This window comes from Rhagoletis zephyria, unplaced genomic scaffold, assembly GCF_001687245.7.
Source record: "Rhagoletis zephyria isolate East Lansing unplaced genomic scaffold, Rhagoletis_zephyria_1.1 Rzeph_scaffold_01414, whole genome shotgun sequence".
Lineage (NCBI taxonomy): Eukaryota > Metazoa > Arthropoda > Insecta > Diptera > Tephritidae > Rhagoletis > Rhagoletis zephyria.
The window spans coordinates 46,479-72,805 of record NW_016158498.1 but is presented as its reverse complement, the minus strand read 5'-3'; the positions used below and the strand labels follow the sequence as shown (position 1 = coordinate 72,805).

The 26,327-nt window shown below is 33.9% G+C and overlaps 1 protein-coding gene across 1 annotated transcript in view; it reads left to right on the top strand.

Moving 5' to 3' along the window:
• Nucleotides 1-3,539: 3,539 nt before the first annotated feature.
• LOC108363934 (early nodulin-75) overlaps nt 3,540-26,327 on the top strand; it is a 28,984-nt gene continuing 6,196 nt past the window's right edge. Inside the window, exon 1 of the mRNA XM_017617472.1 lies at nt 3,540-3,658. Coding sequence (XP_017472961.1) covers nt 3,647-3,658 — 12 coding nt within the window. The 5' untranslated portion in view covers nt 3,540-3,646. The remainder of the gene's footprint in view (nt 3,659-26,327) is intronic.

Sequence of the window (26,327 nt, the reverse complement as noted above, 5' to 3'; positions counted from 1 at the left end):
TGGAGAGAGACTCCGTCGCTGAGTACTGCCGTTCAACATCTCGCTCACTTGTGCCCATGCCCCGACGGAAGATAAGTACGAGGCGTCCAAGGATCCTTTCTATGAGCGCTTGGAGAGAACAAATGAGCGCTCCTCCCGACACGATATAAAAATCGTGCTTCACGATTTCAATGTCAAGGTGGGCAAGGAAGTGATCTTTTGTCGCCACTGTCGGAAAATTCAGCCTCCACGACGAAATGTCCGATAACGGACAAAGGTTGATCGACTTCGCCGGGCCCGAAACACGGTAATATGCATTACTAGGTTCCAGCATAAAAATATCCATACAGCTACATGGCTGCCTCCAGATCGGAAAGCAAAAAACCAAATCGACCATGTTGTGATAGACGGAAGTCATGCTACTAGTATTTTTGACGCACGTAGACTCCGAGGGTCAAAAATCGACTCGGACTACTATCTTGTTTCAGCCAAGATGCGCACCCGCCTCTGTGCACCAAAAAATGTGCGCCCACCAATGCAAAAAAAAGCTTTACGTCGAAATGCTGCAATCTCAACAGACGGCCTATTTATTCGCCACTCGACTCACACACCTGCTCTCTGATAGGACTCCCCAACAAACCGACATACGCGAGCAGTGGAACTACATTTCCCGCTCTTTTAATAACGCTGCCGAAGAAATAGTCGCATTTCATCGAGCCCGAAAGAACAACTGGTACGAAGAGGAGTGTCAAGAAGCTACATAAAAATGATGCCGCCTACAGTGCCACGTACGTGAGTGCGAAGATCTTGAAATGCTGGCCGACGGGAAGGCGGCTGAAAATTTTTGCAGAGCGTTAGGCGACTTACGGAATGTTTCAAGACCACGGCGAACACCTGTAGGAACAACCATGGCGACCTAGAGACCTATGTCTAGAACGTATTTAAATTATGGGGGGACCATTTATCCACCCCATTGAATGGCAGCAGCCCTGAAAGTAGTGGAGAAGACAAACCCGAGCCGATGACGAGGTACGAATAGCAATAGTACGCTTCAGAAACAATTAAGCTGTTGGAGCTGACAACCTGCTAGCCGAACTATTTAAGTACGGCCGCGAGGAGCTGATAAGGTGCATGTATCAGCACGAATGCAGAACATGGTCAAATGAACGCATGGCCAATCCACAATAAAGACGAACCCGCATACGCGCCAACTACCGCGGGATCAGCCTACCAAGCATAGGCTACAAAGTCTTATCGAGTGTATTGTGTGAAAAACAGAAGCTCGCCGCCAACGAACTGATTGGACTTTATAAGTGTGGCTTTAGAACTGGACATTCCACAATAGATCAGGTATTCACAATACGCCAAATCTTGTAAAAGACTCGCGAGAATAGGATCCACACGATCTGGCAATAGCTACTGAACAGAATTGGCGAACAATTAGGCAGACAGGGTTAGGAACCATCATAAGGGTACAAAATATCTTCTAGATCGTGTTGCCCTTTCTGTTACACCCAAAACACTTACATACATTACAATGGCACACTGAACATAACAGTTGGGAATCATTCGTGATTGGAAGATAACATTCTTAGTATACAAAATAAGTTGAAAATTCTAAATACATAAAACAATTTTCCTCTAAAATATGACCATAAATTTATAAGTGGGTGTGTAAAGGACTTTCAGTTCTTTGGGTAGTGCAGTTAATTAGTTTTCAAATATTTACTCAAAAATTATATTTACAGTGAGTGTTAATCGTATATTAGTTTTTCGGAATTTTTACTGGAAATTGAGCGTGGCCCGGACACTTATATCTAATATGTGAATCTCGAAAACCACCTTCCCAATCATTTACATTCGTAAAGGCCGCCTTGAGAATGTTTGAAATCAGAGAAAGACACACCCTCTACATATATCGCTTAATGCTATTTTTCGAAAATCACTGTTTTTTACATATAACTCTTAAACATTTAAGGAAATTAAATGAGTGGATTCAAAAAATTCTTGTAACTTAACTGAGCTCTTAACTGCAATTAAGCTTTTGGTGGGAATATGCATTTATACTGATCCGCTATTGAAACAAAATGAAAGTTCTACAATTTATGACTTCTTTTAGTCTACCACAACAAAGGTTAAATAAATTTAAGGACGGGTTGGCGAAGATATAAGATACATACAACCTTGAGCACTTTGCGGAGCACTCAATCACCTTAAAACATTTTTTTAATACAAATATCTAACAATCAATTCAAACTTGTGCCACATATTATCAATAAAATCTATACTAAATCATACTAATTGAATTTAATTTGTAACAGCCAACTAAAAGTACATGCAATTCTAAAAAAAAAAAAAAATGCAATATTAACTGACTGATACCATTAAATTTGCAGCTTTAATGGAATACGATGACGTAATTGAAAGTTTGTTCAACGATTTGAACAAAAAAATAATCGAAAATTGGCCTAAGTTTAGGGGAAACTACGCACAGAATAAGAAAAATAATCCTCTCACCGACAACAAAAACACTCGCATTCGCAATAGCAGTTTTAGCGCGCTTAAGAGCACAACTATATAGAACGCTCGCTTGGAAAATGTTAACGTTAGATGCTGCTGCACGACTTGCTTACCAGGCGGCGGTTACCAACTTATTGCCAGTTAAAATCGCCTAAGCCAGCCAATTTAATTGCCACTGTAGGATCAAGACACGACTTAACGCAGCCGGTACTCCAACGCCACCTCAGCATGGACAGCAGCCAAAGCCGCAACTGCAGACGTAAACGCAACCACTCATACAACGAAGCCATAGCTGTCATAGCTGCAGAGTAAATACTACACATTGTTATTGTTATTGCTGCCGCTAGCCAAGTCACCGTTGCTGCTGACACTAGAAAAGCTGAAAAGGTATAAAAGGTTCGCTGCTCTCGCTGAGCGGTTCAATTAGACGTGAAACGTGTGCGCTTTTGGGTTGACTGCGATTGCAGCTAAAAACGGGAATTACCGTCACTATAGCCGTGTGACAATTTTTTAAAAATAATTTAAAAAGTAGAGAATTTATGAACTGTGTTTATTGTGAAATATAAAGTAGCAAGTACCGGCAGTAAAAAGTTTAGCAAGTCACGTACAAGAGCGCCTACACACAAGGCAACAATTTACAAACATCGTTAAAAAGGTAGCATTGAACATTTCGCAATTTGCAGTGTATTTTTCACACGCCTATTGATAAAAATTCGAAAATTCGCGTGTGTTTATGTGCTGCATGTTGCAGAAGCAGTGAAAAATTTGCATTCTTGACTCACTGAAAGTGAACGAGTGCAGTAATCAGCAATTCAAAAACCTATTTGGAACGTGACGCGCGCGAGGACAGCTAAGCGCATGCGCAACAAACATCCTTTGCATATGAACGACTGCAACAACAAATAGCGAGGAACTGAGTTAAGAGGCCTTGCAACTAAAGCATTGCCGTGGAAATCAATTTACAAATTCATAAAACGTTAAGTGGAACTGCCTCTTGTACAAGTGACAAACAAAATTACATACAAATTATAGTACGAATCAGATAAATATACAAAAAGTATTTACAAATAAGTAAATAAGTGGAAACTGAAGTGCGGCGAAGTTGCCGAAATCGAAAGCAGTCGAAAAACAATTGCAGTGCAGCAATATGGAAGCGAAGGTGATTGTTATTGAAAAATTTTATTAGAGATATGCATATACTCTACATGTAGATTAGACTGATTGAAAAAAATCGACCTTTTTTGTCTAATCCAGCTCGCCAATACCTCCGGGGGATGACATAAATTTAATTCTAAGTTTCGATAACCGTTAAACCAGTGGGTTTATCAAAAAATGATAAGAGGCGTTTTTTTGTAGAGGGGCCATTCCATTGTGACTGGTGGGACATTTTACTCCAGAATATGATAATTTGTGAGTTATAACTATATCGTCGGAACTTGTACAACAGCGAAAGATATTTTTTAACATAGAACGATAACGGATGTATAAAATTGCTTTAACAAAAATGCCAAACGATTTCTTAGTTTTATGTAACTATCATTTGAATTAATGTGGACTGGTGGGACACTGAAAATAACTGTATTTTACCCTTATGCACTCAAAGATGAATTTTAGCCAAAACACTTAATCTTCACGAAGTATGTTTTTGTGTGATAAAATGTGAATTATACGCCCAATAAACACAAAAACGAGGTTGGCATCGTATCGAATTCGAGACGAACTCGAGAAAATAAATTTCTCGAATATATTTTTGGGCTCGTTTCGATATCGAGATGAGCTCGAGTAAATCAGTTTTCTCGAAATGTATTTTTTATTGCATCGTCTTTGAGACACAATCAAAAAAATAGTTTTTTTTCGAAAATATTCTTTGTTAAGAAAATAAAACAAATACAATTTCTTTACATTTTATTTTAGTAAGCCGGCTTTATTTAATGCAGCAACGGAACCAAGTAAATATATGCATTTAAAGTGATTTGTAAAATCTTAGTTATTTCGTGAAGTGGGTATTTGCATATAGTAGTGCTAATTAATTTTAAATTATTTGCTACACATTTTCTGATATCCCTAGAAAACGAAACATTCTCTGTTGCTATTGCATTTTTTTACCTTTTGTTTATTTATGTTATAGATTTAATTTCAGATAGCTAGATTTTTAAGTCCTATAAAACTTGGGTCGAAAAAAAATTGCTATCTCAAACCACCAGCGAACTGAAATCTTGAGTGGAAAAATCAATAATTCTCGAAACGACAACAATTCGAAAAATAAAAATTATAGAATCTCCAACGATTAGAAAAATGAAATATTCTCGATTCGTCAGCGATTCGAAGAAAACAATTTCTCGAAAAACTATGTAGGTACTCGATTCGCTAGATTCGCTAATGATAGGTGACTCTCCTACGAATTCGAATTCGCCGAGATATCGTCGCAAAGTATCGCCTCGATTGTTCTATCAGAGAAAAGGAGCTCGTCTCGAATTCGTTGTGTTTTTTGGGCGCCTTCGTTTTCAATAAAAATTAAGGTTATATGATCATAGAAATATTAAAAAATATTTAAAGTCGTGACTGGTGGGACATATTCTTGTGACTAGTGTAAAGTAGTTATGCATGAAATAAAAGTTGCCATAGACAAAAATTACAACTTCCTTTTATTTTTTAATATTTTTCAACAGGTTAATGAAATTTAGTCATCTAAAAAAAGTTCACTACTGAAATAGAGATATTTAGGGCATATTTGAATTTATGTCGTTTTCCTCTTTAACACCCTTTTCAGTATGATAATTCATAGACGAGGAAACAAATTTCAAAGTTGAAAACAATTTTTTTCCAAGTAATTTATGTATATGGAAAATAGGAATCCACGATACGCGACCTTTTAAACTTAATATTAAGTGTTGCGCTTTTAACAGGCACCTTTATCTAATGTAGATACTTAGGTAGATATGTACATTCTTATTTTTATGCAATTGTGTAAATAGATATGTTTACGCCCTTCAAGCAGTTAGATCAAAAACTGTAATCACTGTACAAATTCCTATTAAACAGAAATGTATGTATGCAACAAAATTCTACTTCCTTGATTCTTTTTTTGTACTTTGCGATTCATAATATTTGCTCCATCTGTGCCAAAGGCATTTTTTGTAAGCTGAACCTTGTGGAAGATTATAAGGTAAAATCTTTGACATTCCAATAGTTTTTGTTTGGAAACAAAAAGTGCACTACTGTACATTTTCAGTTCGGGTCCCATATAAAACAAATTAAATAAAAATACATTTACTATTTTAGAATCGCCTTTAAGAATATGATATAATTTCAAGATTGGCTAATTGAGCAAATAAGCAATATTAACTATTTTACCACGTTTATATTTATCTCTATGCTTAATATGGATATGAAGCGTTTTTTTGTTAGAAAATTTAACTAAAAATTTTTATTTTCATTTTACTTATTTCTCGCTGTAAGGGTGCGATCACATACATAGAAAGCGAAGCTGAGAAAAGCCAAGCCTTTCCGAACGGAGAGAAGCTTTCAAATTGCTGCAGCTGAATCCATGCATCGCTGAGTTATTGTAGTTTCTTCAAAAATTCTCCAAAAATATAAAAAACTCTAAAGTCACCTTAAAAAGTATAATATTTAGTGCCATCTGCTGTGAGATGAAAATAAAAATTGTCTCAATAAAAAGCTTTACAACTAAAAATAGCTTATCTAGAATTCTCCTATGACATATCAAAAACAGGTAACGAGTAGTAACTTGTAAAAACTTGGTTTTGTTTGTGTTATGATCTAGAAAACCTGTACATAAAACTCCTTTATAAAATAAAATCCTTGCAACATGCAGTACTTTCTAGTTAAGATTGGCTCATATTTAGGTCATAACAACTACAAGATCTCACAATCGTCGAGGTACTTTGGCTGCACATTTGTTATGGGCAAATATACAAAGAAGACATTGCTTCTATACTGCAATGGGGGCATAAAAATTTTCTTACTTGCACAAATCCATAAAAACATTTACATTACGGCACCATTCCCTTCACACATAATAGCCATGTCAAAAATTTAACAGAAGAAAAGCAAAAGCAATTGCCATGTATCTAAATAAACACTCCATTCCATCTGTAATTGGTGCCACTCCTTTGTCGTTTTGTTACACTTTCACTTTTCTAACATTTCTGTCAGTCAGCCAGTCAAGCAGTCACTCAGTCACTAAGTCAATTACTGGGGCAGACGGCTAGTCTGCGCGCATTTCAACCCAAGTCATACATAGTCAGTCATTTAGCGCCCACTCAAAGCAGCCGAGGTCAAGTACAAGCAGATACCAAATATGGCTAGTGGGCGCGCATGCGCTATACAAAGTATGTACATATGTACATAGCCTAAAAATGATTTTGCGGCTTAAACTTCTTGTACATTTTCGATAGATAAATAAATATCCGCTGAAGGAGAGCTGGCAGGAACGCAATTTTTGTTACATGCACATAAAGTGGAGCATTTATGTTTACACTCAAATACTGCTTTTATGTAGGAGTATGCTATGCTACTGTTGTTTTCTTTATTTACTTCAATTTCGTGCTTTACAGTTTTCCATTTCATGCGATCGCTGACAAAAGGTTAATGGTGAAATGAAAGTGTAAATGATATATCAAAAATAACAAAACGTGAGCATGTGGTAGTGAAATTCAAAAGCTCATTCAAACCCAATGTGCTACCTTGAACGTATCCAATAAAATTTAATTCTGATTGTTTGTAATAACGGTTGAAAAAATAAACTTAAAACCATTATAAAAATAATTTGATTTAACTCTGGAAAAAAGTATAAAACGAATTAGACTTTTTAGTCACATTCCATGCAGCTAAGGCCTCTCATGAATATCCAAGAGATTTATAGCTTGGAAACGGGACTGCCATGGAGCGCTTCTTCTTAAATAAGAATTTTTTATTCAAGGTCAAATCGGCAGAGTCAGCTCTACACTCGGTTGTAGAGTATTGAGCAGTGCTTCTTGTAGAAGGACTATGCGGCTGATGCCTGCCTTAATATTCTGGCGGCTTTCAATAACTTACTCCTTGAATCAATCGTCAACTCCGTGCCGAGAACAACCTGGTCAAATTTATTTATGGCATATTTTGTGACTGAAAATAGGACTGACGCGTTATGACGGTGTTGCATATGCCCATTTCGGTTGTGTACAAGCCTTAGAAAGCCCAGCTTCCCAGCCGCGGTTGGTCTGAGAGACACTTGCCGTGGGATTATTTGTAAAGGCGAGCAGTACGGAATTTGTATGGTGTTTTCGTTCTACAGAAAATTTTGCCTTCTCAGTGCCCTCATGTACAAATACTAAAACGAGGACAATGAAAAGGCAACATTTCTAGAACATTGTAGAAAAGAAAACGCCATTCAGCTTCTAATAGCGGACTGGGCGTGTGCAATCAATGAAACTGAATTGGATGGAAAAATAGGATTAGATGTATTCTTCTATCAATATCTAGTTTAATCTCCTGAATGACTGTAGTTTATTTCAAAGCGGGGTTGCCACCTTAAAAAAACGGATGGTATGCTTACAAATGAAATGCCATTCAAAAAGAAGAATAAGCGCAAATTGAAGTCCTTGCAGTGGCAGCTGGCTAGCTCCTATTAGCCACTGGTATGCCGAAATGGGTGTTAGGTGCTTTTTTTGATTGTAGTCTACATATGAGGTTAGGCTCAACATCGTCTCTAGCACTTACTGCAGCAGCTGTATGGAGGACGATGAGTTGGAATCATCTCAACATTCTCCTTTCTTTTTCACTTCTGCTAAATGGTAATCACAAAGAGCAGTTGCAAAATACTAGTCAAGGTGTGCCTCTCTCATTTCCAGTTTTGATCGTTGGGCGATGAAATCTGAAAATATTGAACAAAACAATTGCACAAATTAACAAAATAATTTCTTTATTTGGGTCAAAAGCAAAATATTATTTATTAGAAACATTTATTTTTGAAACTAAATACTTCGGGGGAAAAACGTATGTATGTAAAACTTTTGAACCCTTTAAACGAAAGACTTAAGAAGCAAACTTGTTTTGACTTTGTGAACATTATCCTTAACGAATTAACAAATGTAAGTGAAACGCTGAAATATAACCACCAAATATTTCTAATTATAGTACTTTTTCATAGTTTCGTCTTACCAGCTTACAATTTTAAGATTAGATTTTCAGAAGATTCCTTTAGTGAGAAGTTATTCACTTCGCACAGGTAAAGCAATCGTTACTGGTTTAGTAAAAGAATAAAAATCTCTTTCAAATCGGGAAATCTTACCAGGATATTACAGCACTGAACTTCCGGATGTAAACTTATGCAAACATAGATACATGCATATACTATTATATATAGTTATTCGTACCGGAATCTTTAGCTTTTTCAAAGCGAATGGGAGGGGTTCGATAAATTTGCATACCCAACTGGCAATATGAATTGAGTGGTAAGATATAAGAATGACTTGCAAGTTCCGTCCACACAACTATACATTCATATAAACATAAGTATAGACACATTTCATACAATATTAACATATTGATCAATAATAACTATATGTATAAAGAAATACTGGAAGGCGTGGTTACTATCATGCTGCAGCCTGCAACATACAAAAAACAGTTATAGAGCAAGCAAGTGACAAAGATCAGAAAACTTAAGCCCGTGCACTGATGTGTGATTTTGGTAATACATACACACATACATACATATTAGGGCGGGTCAAAGTTTTTGCATCAAAAGCACATCGCGATCAAAAGCACATCGCGATTACGGTTATTTGGGTAATTTCAAGCATTTTTGCCCAAGAAACCATAGGTCTAAAATGAATTTCAAGCCAGCGATTTTCTCTATCAAGTTTTTTTTTTTTTTAACTGGCTCACCTGTTGAAACAGCTGTATTCAAAACTAGCCAAAATCTGTATCTGGGGGTTTTTGGGGTCGAGGAATCCATTTCTGGCATTCATTTTTTCTTTTGAGGGCCACCAGAGGGCTCTTCCGTACTATTTTTTGGATTTTAACGCCTTTTTTCCGAAAATCGACAACATTGTTGCGAAGACTCACGAAATTTGAATTTCCCGTAATGCAGTTTAAACTTTTAAGTAGCGTAAAATGTTCAGCGTAGGGGAAGGGAGGTATATTCATGCACAACTTATATCGATGTTATTCAATTTAGGACCAAAAATTCGTTTTTTTTTCATTTGTTCTCTGAATTTTACAAAACAAACCTTTTTCTTATTTTAAAATATATATATTTTTTTTTAATTCAAAAATTCAACTTAAAAGATAAAAAACATATAAAAGGTAATTGAAAAAAAAAACAAAAACAATTTCTAATGTTTCAATTTTTAAAAACGTATAATGTATATTTTTTTAATATTATGTTGGTAATACTGTTTATCGACATATTATATGACAAATGACATATGACAAATACTGTGTTTAATATGTAAAAGAAAAAAAATAAAAAATAAAAATAAAAAAATAAAATAAAAAAAAAGTTTCAACGCTGAACATTTTAGGCTATTTAAAAGTTGAAGTTGGATTACGAGAAAGTCAAATTATCTGGATTTTCGCAACAATGTTGTCGATTTTCGGAAAAAAGGCGTTAAAATCCGAAAAAAACTACGGATGCGCCTCCTGCCGGCCCTCGAAAGAAACAATTAATGCCATATATAGATTCCTCGACTCCAAAAACCCCCAGATACACATTTTGGCTAGTTTAGACCTATGGTTCCTTGAGCAAAAATGCTTGAAATTACCCCAATAATCATAATCGCGATGTGCCTCTGTTAATTTTTTTGGGTTCCTACAAATCGACCCGCCCTAATACATATACATATATATGTAATAATTACAGTAAAAATGTGGTAAAATAAGTTCAGAATATTTTCATTAAATTCAAGAATAATTGATATGAAAGCGAATTATGTAGCTGTACATATGACAAAATGTTAAAGCTTTAACTTTTACTAGTAAATAAAAGAGAGCTGCATACATACAACCAGACACGGTGGGCAGGAAGCAAAGATAGGTTGCATAAAAATGTCGACAAAAACTGAAAGCAGGGTTGTATTTGTTGATATTTTTAGGTTAAGAATCCCTTTGAATTGAAATCCTAGCTGCTCCTGTTTTAAAGATATCCACATTTTACATAGTTATGATAGGACCGACTTTTGCGAAAGAGAAAAACATCCTTGTGCATTAAATATTCAACAATGTATGTGTGAGTAAATGTGTGTATATATATTATGTGAAAATATAAGTTTATGTAAGTTTTTAGCCGGTTTCAATCGTTTCCAAGGCGCACCACGTAGAGGCAACTTACTTTGCACCTCTTTGTTCTTTTTTTGGTTTTATTTTTTTATATTTTTTTCTTGCTTTATTTTTTTATATTTGTTTTTTGTTTCCTTTTATTTTTTTTGGTGGCTTACCATATAATATAGTCACACATTTTAGTATTTAAATATTTTATTATTTAGTTAAGTTTTTATATATGCTGGAATGAAAATGTCATTACAGTTTTCTTCAGGCGACTCACAAAAGTTGGTTTATCAATCATATTTATTTTGAATCTATCCCAGAATTTAATGAATTCCCTATGAACTGACTTCCCGGCCTGCTCGGACCATAATCCTAAACCATCGTTATTCAAGAATGAAATAGATTGCTTTAAATGTTTAAGGATAAAATGGATTTTGACAGTTTGAGAAATTCCAGTACTTTTCAAAGCTGTGCGGAGTTCGTTAAGATTTTTATCAAAATTACTAAGATCCGCTTGTTTTGCGGAAAACCATGTATTCACGATTTTGCTCATGGCTTTGAACGAGGCAATATATTTGGTATTGTTTTTACTGAGAGTTTCTTCCATACAAACTATGTTCGACATTTTTTTGTATGTGGAAGACACTGTCAGCAAAAAATAAATAATTGCAAAAAATCAACGAAATTTTCTGGTAACTTCAGACTTGCACTTTACTAATTGGCTCAAAAGCTACATTTTAAACATTTTTCTAAAAGATCTGATTAGAAATTGTGATCAGATGAAAGTGTCTCCGAGCCAATAATTTTGTACGGCACGGTACTTATAAGTAATCTAGGTTTCACGAAAAAAAAAAAAAAAAATACAAGGTAACATTAAAATATCAGTCATTTGTTTCGTTGCTGTGAGCTTGTTTCAAAACTTCTGGCTTTTGCTATAATTGTAAAACTCTGTGCATGTCATTTTAACGTATTTAGGTACATACTTATATTAATCATCAACTATTGCTTATGCAAAACGTGCTACATTTAAAAAAAAAATCGCATATGAAAGAGCACCAACCCAACTCGTAATAATTTAAGTATACAAATTTTAGTATTTAGTATAGAAATATTCAATTGAAATACGCCAATATTAAAATGAAGCGCTTTGCACTTAACGGATGCTTTTTCATAATTAAGTTAAAAAAAAATTTATTTAAATTCCATGCTGTCTGTAATGGGATTTGAACCCTGACGCTCTGGAAATTAGCAAATTGTGGCAAGCATCTTCGTGCACTCAGCTACAGCCAGACATGTAAATGTGCATTCAAATGTTCAGTTTGATTCAACACCACGTGTGCGTGGTATGAAAGTATTGTTTTTAAGTACGAACATTTCAAAACGATAATCAAATAAAAAATATTCATGTTTACTATGCGTTATTTCCCCCAGTAAATTCATAAAATTTTTCTTAATATTACAACGCGTTTTTTCTCTCAGCGTAGTCATTTTTAAGCCAAATTTGTGCAATCAAATCGAAAACCGGGACACTTAAATGAAACCCGGGACATTTTAAGGTTGGACCGGGACACCGGGACAAATAGTCTAAAACCGGGACATGTCCGGGAAAACCGGGACGTCTGGCAGCCCTACACACAAAGCGCATACTTTCATGCGATTTTCTTTATGATCGCATTTGTGTTCTGGATGTACAATAGTCATTATTTCCTGAAAGAAGAGTACATAAATACCAAAATAAATCTCATACAAGCTTTGAATTTATTTACTTATTATGAGGAGTACCGTTGGCCTAAGTTAGAGCATTTTTATTTCTTGCACAAGCGCAGTGCGACTTGCCTGCGCTACTTGCTTATAGCAACAAACCTTTAATAAAAAATTACTACCGTATTATATAGCATACAATATTGTATACATACATACATATATTGCGATATTGAAAGTGTTTGTAATGAGAAAGTTCACGCTACAGAAAAAGGTAATTGTGGTGTTTTATCTAAGTTGTATACCGGTAGCGCCCAATAAATCTCGATCAATTATTCTTTCGGTAGGAAAAAATGAAAATGTTTCACATTGATTTGATCCGTTTTAGTGAGTTAAAAAAGGGGAACAGATTTGTATGAGATTTCTTTTCGTATAAATATGCTCTAATTATTGAGAAGTACGAGGAAGGCGTATATATCCTATCAGAAGTATATAAAAAATGGATATCTTTAAAGCAGGAGCAGCTAGGATTTCAATTTAAGCGGATTCTTAACCTTAAGATATCAACAAATACAACCCTGCTTTCAGATTTTGTCGACATTTTTATGCAACCTATCTTCGCTTCCTGCCCACCGTGCAGAGTAACCTGCATATTTCCGCATTTCAATACGGAAGTTTTTAGAAAACGCACACTTATTACAATTGTTTTGATAACAATCAAGAAAAAGCGAGCAGAATAATGCCTTAATTGACCATTCATTTGAAAAAATTACGAAGAATTTTGAAAAAGAAAAGAATTCGCGCGCGTCACCATAAATACATATTGTACATACATATGTATGTATTTGCAATATGTAGTTTCATGTTGATTGTTTTGTGTTTAATTGAAATTTTCAAATTGAGATTCTTGCGCACATTGTATTGTGCTTAATGCATATATGTATGTACGTTGGTGAGCATATAGTTAAATTTTAACAGTATATTGAAACGGTGGCAACAGCAAAGAATAAAGATATTTTAATCCATTTAGTTGAGCTGATATTAATTATCAAGCGTGAACTACTTTTCAATGTATGCTTCTTGGGTGTGGCACATATGTACATGCATACATATACATAACAAGGTGTGACAATGAAAATACGACCGAAACATAACAGGTTGTATGTAGGGTCGAATAAATACAACAGGTAATTAATTTTTTATAGTCCCGGAACCCTCTAATTTTCTTTATTAATAATTTCTTATCAGATTTTGAACGTAAAATATTAAAAAAAAAAAAGATTTCTAGACTTTTAATTTACATGTCTGTACATAGAACGGGTATTAAACAGAAAAATTGGTTTTCATACAATATATTAGTACGTCAAGTACGAAATATTGGGTTTATTTTTATAGCACTGTGTAATTGGTGCTGATATTTTCAAATAACGGCATCTTAAGGTCAACATCAGCTTATTGTAATTTTCTAAATCGCTTTAAAATCACTCTGAGAATTTCTTTACACTGTCCGGCTGGAAATTCCCGTTGCTAATTCCGCGTAGCACCTGGCTAGCCTTTGAAAAATAGAAAAATTGGCTATAGCACGGAAAACTGTAATGAGAAAAATTTACTTTTAGGCTAGATACATACGTTTCGGTTACTAAGTTTTCCCCACTGAACTGGGACTGGCCAATAACAAGTCTTAATATTCATTTCCACATCACCTTAACCGGTACAGTCCCTGTAGTCAAATGAACTAGTCTGAATCGCATGCCCAACTAGTCAGCCAACTATCTTTTTTCCATGCAATCAACTGGTATTTTTAACATGGGGATGTCCTACGAAATGGCAATTGTCAGATTTCGATCAGAAATATACCAGTCTCATACTAGTTCAGAATAGACAGAAAAATACTAGTCTAATTATGGACCAAAACCACTACTTTGGGAGTCAAAAAATAAAATGAATTCATGAATATACAATAAAAAACATTTAAGTACACTTTTTTTAATTTACATATTTTTATTTAGCAGCATTAGATTTGCCAATAAATATTGTTAATTTTTTTGAGTATTAATTAAAAGCAAAAAAAAAAAATACATAGATATTTCAATTTCCAATATCCAATACTCCTCATTTCCAGAATATCAACGAATTTACTAAACTCAGTAAATTCAACAGACGACTTCTCGGTAACAAATAAAGATTTTTTAAAGCTTTAAAATGAATTTTGAAGGGGAGAAGTAGTGCAGCTCAAATGTGCCCAAAAACCGTGATTTTTGTACTTTTAGGTTAGAATATCCCGAAAACCTGACGTGATCTGGGGTCAGATTCGAATTCAGCACGTCAAAGACCTTCGGAAAGTATAGTCCGATGCTTGGTTAAAAACCCTTGTTGGCCTGTGTATTTAATTCAAGCAGTTATTAAATATTCTTCATTTCTGTCCATAGTTTGGCTTATTGATTGATAATAGAAATTAATCAAATAATTATATTAATCGTGTAATAAACAAAAAAAAAATAATTGAAAATGATCAAAAATAACAAAATAACGTACTCAATTTAACGGTTTACGATATACCCAAATAAAAGTTATATTATTTTGTGTACTTTATTGTGTTAAACTGTCGAAGTCAAATAATACAGGGTATGAATAAATCGTTTGTACTTGGTACAAGTCTGGTCATTTTCGAACTAGTTCGGTTTCCGTTACATTACATCTGCGTACACGCTTGTTTTCTTTTTACTATTCACAATGTTTTGCAAGCTTTATTTTTTTTGTTATTTTTATGTAAAAATATGGTTCACGCTATATACAAAACCATAGAAATCAAAGTTTCAAACTGATTACAAAATTAAGGAAAATTTAACGAATTTTCATTAAAATTTTAAACTTTTTACTCAAGTTTTTTTTTTTAATCTGGTATGTACAATGTATAAAGTTTAAGTGGCTAAAAAATCGTGTTGATTTTTAATATTATTTTTATTGGCGGCTCTAAGAGTTTTTCTCCATACAAGGTATGAACGATTTTTTTTATTGGTAAGAAAATACATAGGGCTGTCAGCAAAAAACTGCTAAAATCAACGCGATTTCTTCTTCGAAATATTAAAAAAAAAAACAAGGGTGTACGCAGGTGTAATGGAGCGATTGTATATGCCTATGACAAAGCTTTGATTTGACAGGAAATTAATAAAATCTTAAAATAGCACCCTATAGAAGAGTGCAAAAACGCTACAAAGGAGCAAAAGGCAAAAATACTACTAGCTGGTACGCACGTGTGCACATATGCACATACTACATATGTACATAAGTACATGCATGCATATGGATATAGCAGCTTTGCGCCAAGCCATTACTTACTCGTACATACATACTCATACTCATATCCATATACATACAAATCAATTTCTATAGCGAGCAAACAACAAAAGTTGCTCTGTTTTTCAAAAGCGCCAAATGGAAAATCCCACTTTTCGGCATACCTATTTACATATGTATTTAACTCTAGTGAGCATGATTCGTACTTCCGTTTGTCATAAAATAATTGTAGACGACACAAGCTTTCAGAATTTCTATTTAATACGGAATGACTCAAAGGCGAGTACTTTTATTTTGTGTTTCGCTAATTAAAACACTTTTTCTTAGCATTTTTTATCTGATGTTAAGAATGTCCCTTGTTCTTTGTCATCTGATATTTAAGTTATGAACAGTGTTGCCAGAACTTTTTATATAAATTACAAGTAGAAAGACTAGTAAATTCATTAAATGAATCTCAAAAACAGAGACTGTTAAATTCATTACAACTTATTTTGGTTTAACAAAGGAAACATCGTTATACGTAGCTAAACTTTACATCAGAAGTCATGTTTGTATTATTTATGTAAATACAAAAAAAGATCAATTACAAACTTATTATTGAAAAAGTTTGTCTTCTTATTTTGTAACATTTGCACTAGGTTACTTTTTGTCCTGCAAAATGGCTATATTAGTATAAAAGTATAGCAGGGCAACATTTTGAGAAATGAACACGTAAAGCTGTGAAGGGGCTATGGAAAAAGGGCAACATTATTTCGAGAAAAGAACCATTCATATATGTATATCGAAAAAGCCAGTCTCTGCACATGCCTAATACAATTATTCACAGTTATTGTCTTCCCAGAGAGTTTTGCTGTATTTTGTTATTTTCTAAGTGTTGTAAATAAAATAACACACTTAAATTTAAGACATTCGTAACAAAAATTTTATGAAGAAATTTTATGGAAAAAATACAGTGACCCAAATATAAAGTGGGACCTGACATTTTGCTTTACTTTATTTAATGTTTGTGAATTCAAACTTCAAGGTTTGTGCAAAAATTATGAAAATTTTGCGAAATTTCACCAAAATTATGGTATGCAGCTTTATAGTCTATTAAATTTTAGTATAATATGGAGCAAATTTGAAGCAGCCAGGACTTACCGATAATTTTTTGGCATTTTTTTTGTATGACTGTGTTACTCATTTTTTCCATCCAAAATGTGTTCGACAATTTAGGTGCTGGCCCAATGTAGGCTTGCTTTGCTTGCTTCGCTGCGAGAAGTGTCAAAAATTATTTGGAATATACTAAAACGTATAAAGGCTGGCCAAATGGCAGCTTTTCTTCACTTGCTTTAAGCGCCTCAAATTTTGAAATAGGCAAATGTTTTATTTGAAAGCGTTTTGTAGGCTTTTGACAAAGAGGTATGTTTCTTGCAAAATACATAAATTCAAACAAAAATTTGCTTACTTAATTTTAAAAAGTCATAGAAAATGCAGGTAATTCGAAATGAAATAAAAATGATTCATTGTTTCCACATTTATATTTAACATATCGTTACCTTATAGTAAAAAGTTGCAAAGCCCACTTTTACAAATTTTACACGAGAGGAAACAACTTCTTATATCTCTTTTCTTCAGGTAACTCGCTTTTTTAAGTTATAGTTTTTTTAGTAAATGTAGATATAGATATGTATGTATCATTATTATCATTTCTTTTAAATACAAACATTATTTCGCATTAATTTAACAATAAATCTGAAAGTTTTTGATACATATTTTAGAGTTTTCTAGGAAATAATTGTTAACGTTAAGGGAACAGACATTGACTTTTCAACCAGACAGCTGGTTACTTTGACAGCGTTCCAAGCCAACATTCGGCCAAGCAAGTTTTCAAAGTAAATCAAAGCAAATTAAAGTCAGCAAGGCGCGCAAAGCAAGCCTGCATTGGGTCAGCGCCTTTTTTGTATGTACATATATAAAAAAAAAATGTGGAACGCCGTCAACAAAAAAAATTTCAAAAATCAACCGAATGTGCTATTTAGTTACTTTAAATTTGCAATTAATTTTACTACAATTTTTAATTTTTAAAGATGCTAATTAAAAAGTAAAAAATTTTTGTGAAAATTTGCGGAATTTTCATTACTTTTGCACAAAGGGCGTGCGTAAATGGATAATAAAGCTCTATGGGGAAAGCTTTTGAATAATATTTTTACTATGGTGCGACAGTTTTGCCAATCTGCTGTGTGGAATTAAATCTTTTTTGACAGCAGTTAGGGATGCAAATTTTGGATCGATGCATCGGAAAAATGAACATCGATGCTAAAATACATCGCCAGAAAAGTATCGATATATCGATGGTTTCCGATGTTTCACAATTTGTTAGGTTGTAGTCACATTAAAAGGAAAATTTAAAACTTTTCAATTACAGTTCTCTGTTATTCAATTAGAAAAGTTCTCACATATGGATGTATCTCCTTGTATTTATTTACCATTATTTTACTCTTCCTATAAATAGAATAAGAATGCATACCGTAGTAAGTTCGCTGAGACTAAAGTACCAAGGCCCAACTTCGTTGAAATTTCAACGGGAACCCGGCTATTTTTTAATGATTAAATAAGTAGTTTTAATATCGAAAGATATGAATAAACTCGGAATTTCTGAATGTTCTCCAAAAGATTAAGTAATCAAAATTTTTAGGAGCATAATGGGTAAGTTGAATTCAAGTCTGAGTCACACTAAAGTCGATGTTAAAACATCGTTGAAACTAGCATCGATGTATCGTCAATTTAGCGATTTTAGGCAATTGTAAACATCGATGGCAAATATCGAATTTTGAACCGATATTATCGATGTTTCAAAAATATCGATGCATCGTTTGCATCCCTAACAGCAGTAAATTTTTGATAACCGCAGATTTATGCGGAATAAAATATTACAAAGTGAAGTGAAATTAATATTTTAAGAATACATCTACCACCGTTGCATGTAATTCATCAATTGAAGCTTTTATTTAACGAAAAATTACACACATCGACAATACTTGCGAATGCCAAAATTTTCTATGCATTTGTCAAAAATTTCACTAGCTTCATGATCTACGGAAATTTCATCACCTCAGAGTTGTCAAAAATTTACTCGCCGCGAAATTTTCACACACGCTCAAAGTATGAAACTTGGATTTAAATGTTGCTTTTTGAGTACACTTTCGTAAAAAAATAATAAGCATTAAATAAACTAAAAAAAAACAATTGCCAAAACTTGCTAAAATTTCACGTCCTAGTTTTTATGTATTTGGGTCACTGTGTATTCTTTTAAATTAAAATCATTGAAATCAGTCCAGAATTTGAGAACTTTTCGGATTAGAAAAAATTTTTTTTCAATTTTATTTAGCACAGTCCGACATGAAAATTTTCTCCGAGATAAGGCTAGTCATTTCTAATAGATTTTATAAAAATAGAAACTTATTTGAATTTTAATAAAAAAGGCCCATAGCGAAATGGGTTAAAAACAGCTATATTTTTTTGCAAAACGGCTAACAAATCGGTTGCCGGCTGAGCCGAATTTTCTCCGGATGTTTGCTATCACGATCGGCTAAATCTAGCCGGAAAACGGCTAAGCTGGCAACACTGGTTACGGAAAAGTGAACCTTTTCAACCACATTGCCGCAACACAGAAAAAAAACACTCACTTATCATTTAGTAACGTAATCGTTTGTCTGCATTCGCTTCGTATTTGACGTCTGCCCCAGTTACCTATAAAAGTTGACTCTTTCATAAAATTAAATATGTATCTCATATTTTCTGTATTAACTTTAAAATGTTGCTTATTACTTTGCACTATTCTGTAGAAATTTAAGCGCCGTAATTATGTTCTGTTTGTTGTGATATTTTTCTTTGCGTTTGCGCAGCTTTACCACTCGCTTAACCAGTTTTATGTTTTCCTTCGTGCTTAAAATTTGCTGCATTTGGCGTGACTTGCAATCCGCTGAAGACTGAATTGCACAAAATTGAAGTAGATGTCGAAGTTCAAGTTTAAGTCTTTTTTTGTTACCGGATTTTTGGATGGATTGTGCAACGTTATTTTAATGTTTACTGTAATCTATAAGCTATGCAAAAAATTAGATACACTTTATTTTAATACATATTCTACTACAAAAGGCCAAGCTTTGATTTCAATATTTTTTAGTATTGTTTATTCTTAGTTTTTAAATTACCGTAAATGAAAGCTCAGTTTTCAAATGGTCAACAATTTATGTCCAGTGTTTACTTTCAAGCGTACACACATACATACGTATATGTATTATTGCAAAAATGTATTTATTGAAAGCGACATAAATTACCCCAATAACTTAACCTTTAAATTTTTTTATTTCTTTAAATTGAAATAGTAAATACGGATTTGCAGAGTACATAGAGATGTATGTATACATATTAGGGTGCCCATCCAAAATCGATTTTTTTTGTACGTTAGTACTATATATTTTCAAATTGTGGAAATTATCGATGGTCAAAATTTAAAAAATTCCTTGAAATTCAAGCAGAAATTACTGTAAAATACATTCTTGTAAAATACAGGCGAGGAGGGGATCGATCTATCACTACTACTACTACTACTCACCATCTATTTGTCAAATTCAAGGCCCTTTCGACATCACTAAAAGAAGTTGCCCATACGCCGCGATGTCTGAATTTGGCATCCCCGCGAAACTGATACGGCTGTGTAAAATGACGTTGAGCAATACAACCATCTCCGTCAGAGCTGGGAAACCCCTCTCCAAGCCGTTTGCCACCAAACGGAGATTTAGACAGGGCGACTCCCTTTCGTGTGATTTCTTGAATATGGTGTTGGAGAATTCGAGAAAATCGAATGAAAATGCTGATTGAAAATGAGATTGAAGTTTTGTGAGTTCAAAAGTCGAAAGGAGAAAATCGAAGTTTGATGAGGAGATGTGGTGATCTCCGAAATAGCAGCTATAACTTCTACCGCTTAGACTTTGTTGCTTTCTCATTTTTCCTAAAAGGCATAATCGTGGTACAAAGCTCAATAACAAAATTGAAATAAATATTAAAACGCCGCAATAATATTGCCAAAAAATATTTGCAATTGCTGGCCCTGCAGTGAAAAGCCAAACCAGTTAGAAAAAAATACTAGTTCATTAACTAGTATGTGCCTACCAGTTCGACAATTTCGAAGAACTTAGGCGATTAGCGACAACTGCCTTTGAATTGCCAAAGCCAAAAATAAAACGCAATTAATTGCTTTTCTTACAAATGTCGGCTGTGGCGTCACGTGAAGACTAATGGTTCTGGTTCTGAAATCGCAGGTTCGAGGCCGCTGGGAGGTGGTTAAGATTTTTATAGTTAAATAAATGTAAGTAAAAATAATTTATTCAACTTATAAATAAACTAGCTTATACCCGCGGGTTTCACCCCGCGCTTTTATACAAATATGAAAAATAATTTAATGATGTTAGATTTTATTTCTGTGCCCTTTTCTTCGTTATAGCTCGTTATTTTTTAAGCGAGTTAAGGTATTTAGGCCGTTTAAAACTATGAAATTATAAAATCTCGTCTGCGCGCTAGGTATACGAAAGATATCAATCCCTCTAAGTTTACCTTAAAATGGTTCCCGGTATACGACGCGTGAACGTGTAACCTTCTTGGAGGTGCCACGGCGGGTTCTAATATTTCCAACTCAAATTTAGTAACCTGGCCTTGATAAAATACCACTTCTCATTACTGTAGCAAATGCCTCAAGAGAGCTTTAGATTATAAGGCCGAACCCGGCTCTCCCTTTTCCATTTAATGAAATTTATTGTGTCAGTACGGCACTTATAAAATAAATATCCATATCAAATTTAAAATACCTCGAGAGATTTTCTATCCTTCCAGAGATATGTATTAAGAAGTTTTTAGTATGTATGGGAGGCGACATGCCTCCTTTTTTAATAACTCACATTTTTTCCATGAGCAATTGATACATTTTGTATACACAACTCCATACCAAGTTCCAGTATTCTTCCACAAACACTTCCAGGGATATGTGGCAAGAAAAAGTAAATTTGTACTGGAAGTGCCACGCCCCTTTTTCTTATAACCCTAATCTTCTTCCATGAATTTAGAATTGATTTTACATACCCCAGTACCAAGTCCCAGTACTCTACCATGAACACCTCTAGAGATAAGCAGTATAAAACAGTAAATTTGTACGGGAGGAACCATGTCCCCTTTTCGAATAACGCAAATTTTTCTCCATGAGTATGGAATTAATTTTGTATACACATCTCGGTGCCAAGTTCCAGTCCTCTGCAATAAACACCTCCAGAGATATGCAGCATAGAAAAATCAATTTGCATGGGAGTTGCCACACCACCTTTTCCAATAACTCTCATTTTTCTCCATGAGTATGGTATTAGTTTCACATACGTACATACATATGTATTTCCATACCAAGCTTGAGTGCTTTACCCCAAACATTTGAAGAGATATGCAATATGAAACTTTCAGTCAGTATGGGAGGTGCTACGCCTCTTTTCCAAAAACGTCCATTTTTCTCCGTGAATATGAACATGATTTCACACAGTGTTGGCAAACTGTTAATCTGATTAACGATTAAAAATTAACGATTAAAATGTTAATCGCGTTTGACGATTAAAATTAATTAGTCGTAATCAACTGTACGATTAATGATAACATTTTTTTAATCGTTAATCGCTGGCTGCGATTACGTTTAATTAATTTAAAACATTAATCGTTAATCCAATTAAAAATAAAATCTGATTAATTTGTCTAGTTTGTCCGAGTTTGAAACCAAACACCAGTTATAGTAATTATTTTGTGTTTTACGCTTATAAAAAGCACATAATATAAAAAAATTATAATTATTGTTATTAGTAATACATAAACTGGGAACTTTTACAAACCTAGTTTGTAAAACGTTTGTTGGTATATATCTTAATGAAAATGCACACCAAATTGCTTAGATTGATGAGGAAACCCGACTTAGCCATACCGGATTAACTTGCTTTGTGTGCACAGGGAAATTCCAGCATAACTTAATTAATCACCAAACCTGTTTGATCAAATTAAGAAAAAAATTAACTTTTTAATCGCGGTTACGATTAACTGTTTAGTCAGATTAAAATTAATCATGATTAATTGTAACCAGATTGATTTTAATCGAATTAACTAACTGATTAAAACATCAATCGATTAATGCCATCATTGATTTCACATACATATCACTATACCAAGTTTCAGTTCTCTCCCACAAATACTTCCAGAGATATGTATGTAATATGAAAATTCCAATTTGGGAGGGGCCTTGAGTTATCGGACTTATTTTCAATCTAAGACCATCTTTCCGAAATCCGTAGTAAGTGTACTAAATTTCGTTCTGATCGGAAAACCGGTTAAGGAATGAAATAATAATAATAATGAAACTTTTTAACAGGTGGCAACTCTTTAAAAAATAATAGCCTATTAACCAATCTGGGTTATAAGCTATCCGCGTACAAAATTTCATACAAATCCGTGCAGTCGTTTCCGCGTGATGATTTCCCAAACATCCAAACATACAAACTTTCACATTTATAATATTAGTAAGAAGTAAGATAAGATTAGTAAGATAACAAATTTGAAAATCTAATTGCATTGCAAAAAACATTTAGGAAGAAATGCTTGTGCTATAAAAACAAAGAAATTTAACAAAAATATTTTTTTTATTAAATTAAAAAATTACATTAAATAGCATAAACAAAAAAATAAGTTTATAAACAATAAAAATTGAATAAAGAATAGAAAATAAAAAAATTTTCCCTGCGCCAGGATTTGAACCTGGGACCCCAGGCTTACCACGCGAGTGCTAAGCTCTGTCGGTCACTGTGACTGCTGGAGCGTCGGGAGCAAAAAGGCACACTTATGCTTTTCACGGGGCATGAATTGGCAGACTATCTCATCAACTAGTATGATGCTACTAGTATTTATACTAGTAGATGCTGATGCATAGCCTGACAATTGACATCTCGTATGACATCGCAATGTTAAAAATACCAGTCGCTAACAATGAAAAAGGATAGAACGTGAACTAGTTCGGCTGAAACGCAAACCGGTAGAATTCTAGTTCACAACTAGTAGCTTTCCCTGCAGGGAGATTAAAGGGGACATGAGAGTGGTGTAAGAAGCAGGTAGTATTTAACTACTTAGCGGTACAGAGAATTTACGTCCCAAATTAAAAAAAGCAGTGGAGTACTTTTAAGTGTTCCCCTTCCCGATTCAATAAAATAAAAAAATAAATAAAAATTAGTTGAGTTTCACCGGTGAATGTACTTTTACAATAATGCAACATACATGACTATGTACATACTTTTTGCTGGTGCAATTCTAACTGAACTAAGATATAATAATATAAATACCGGTTTATGCGTCTTATGACAGGTGTACTGGTAGAGATATGTAACTTAAATTGAACTATTTTTCACACCATTAACTAATCCGCGGCAATTACAGTAATCCAATTAATTCATAACGGGCCAATCTGTATTAATTGATTAACTTAGAAAGAAATGTATCATACACTGAAAAAAAAGTTAACCATATCGTGTTTGATTCAAACTAAAACTCATATGTATCTGTCTTTGGCTCCGCTCGGTTCGTATTTATGCGTTTTTGCATTCTAAATAATAGGCTTATTGTACTGCAATAACATTATTTTATTTGCACTAAAGGACACAAGATCGGATAGGCCTGTTAGAATATAGAACGCACATTATTCTACCCAACTGATCTCTTATTTACTTTGAACAGATTTTTATTTAGAGATTTTTTTTCGTTTGAATACGCTTTTGTTCTGCACTCATAGATGCTTTTTCATAGTTCGGAGGCCCAACCAAAAATCGAATACGATAATATTGGTTGTGCTCCCGTACGAATCCGATTTTTTACCAGATTTTTCCTGAAATCGATCCCCTACTCGAATTTCTTTGATAATTTGTACTTTTTCTGTGCAAAAATTTAGAATCGCTAACTTGGAAACTCCGAATAATACAGTTTGAAGAAATCGTGTTAATTTTCTTGGTGTAGCAATTTTACTTTTACACGAGTGTTATTAACTTACTCACAGCTTCTGGCTCAATTACTATTAAATACTTTACTCAACGAGCACATAAATTATGTTAAAAGATACATAAACAAAACGCAAATTACAAACGACGTTGAAAGGGTAAACAAATCGAGCATAAAATACTGGTTTTCAGTCAATTAGTTAAAAAAAAAACGTTTACCAACTGCCATTGCTAATTGTTAATGGAAACTGTAGCTATACTTACAGCTTTTATAATAGGCGTTGCCAAAGCACATATTTTTTTTTATAGGTATTTTGTTTTTCATTGAGTGGTGGTAAGGAGAAAGAGACTAGGTTCTTGCTTTGTGGACACATTTTAAACAATATTACAGCCAATGTGCAGAGTCAAATAGTAATCAGTTTGATTTAACTCCAAAAGTTCCTCAGTTCGTTGCTTGCTAAAACTTGGTCATAAAGACCATTTTGAAGGCTGTCGCGAATGGTACATATTCGCCTATTCGCCTCGCTGATCGCTCGCGCGACATTTCCGAACATTTCCCGACTTCAATGCCACTGGGCTGTCCCTGATAGAGACTTAGATACTAATCTCTATTACAAAAAAAGCAGACACTGCAGACGTCAGCCTGAGGATATGATTGTCCAATCTGCAAGTGACACCCGCGCACTCCTATTTTCATCTCTGTGCCATCAGTGAAGCATATATCACCATCCTTTTCCGTCCGTGGGTCATTCTTTCCTATTTGAAAATATGAACTATAAGAATTCTTAAGCGATAATTCTAGAATCTATGTATATATATAATACGCGAATAGATTTTTTTTGTCCAGATTTTCAAAAATGAGATATGCTTGGTCTGTAGATGTGCAAACTGGTTTTAGTTTTTCGAAAAGAGTTGCCACCTGTTAAATAATCACACTGAAGTTATTTAATAATAAATGCCCTCAGAATGATGCGCATTCGTTCGATTTTCAAAAGTGCTGTCAAATTAAAGGGCTTAAGGTGCAGATGTTCAATAAGATTTTACTTTTTCAAAAAACGTTGCCACCTGTTAAGAAATTAGGCTCAAATTATTTAAAAAGTTAAATCAATTATTCCAATATGGATATCAACCGAAATGGTTTTGAAAAGGCTTTATATCTTATCTACATACGTGTACATTAGACCGGGTCGAAAAAAAAAGTTGCTAATGTCCGCCCCTAAATTTAAAGATTATGTTGAGAGGGTTCTGGAAAAATTTATTTTTTTTTTTTCTAACCCTCCGAAATACAGCCGAAATGGTTTTTTCGTTGTAACTTGGTTATTTGACGGCCGATTTTTAAAATTGATATGTCATTATTTTTGTCTTGAGAAGCTTCACTTTTCGTTCTTATGTCTTTTTAAGCTTTGAAGTCGCGTTCGCATGATAAGGGCAGAAACAAAATTTTACCCCCCCTAAAGTATATTTTTTTCCTTACCAAACGAAAGTACTTAAAAATTCAAGAAAATGTTGCCTTCAAAC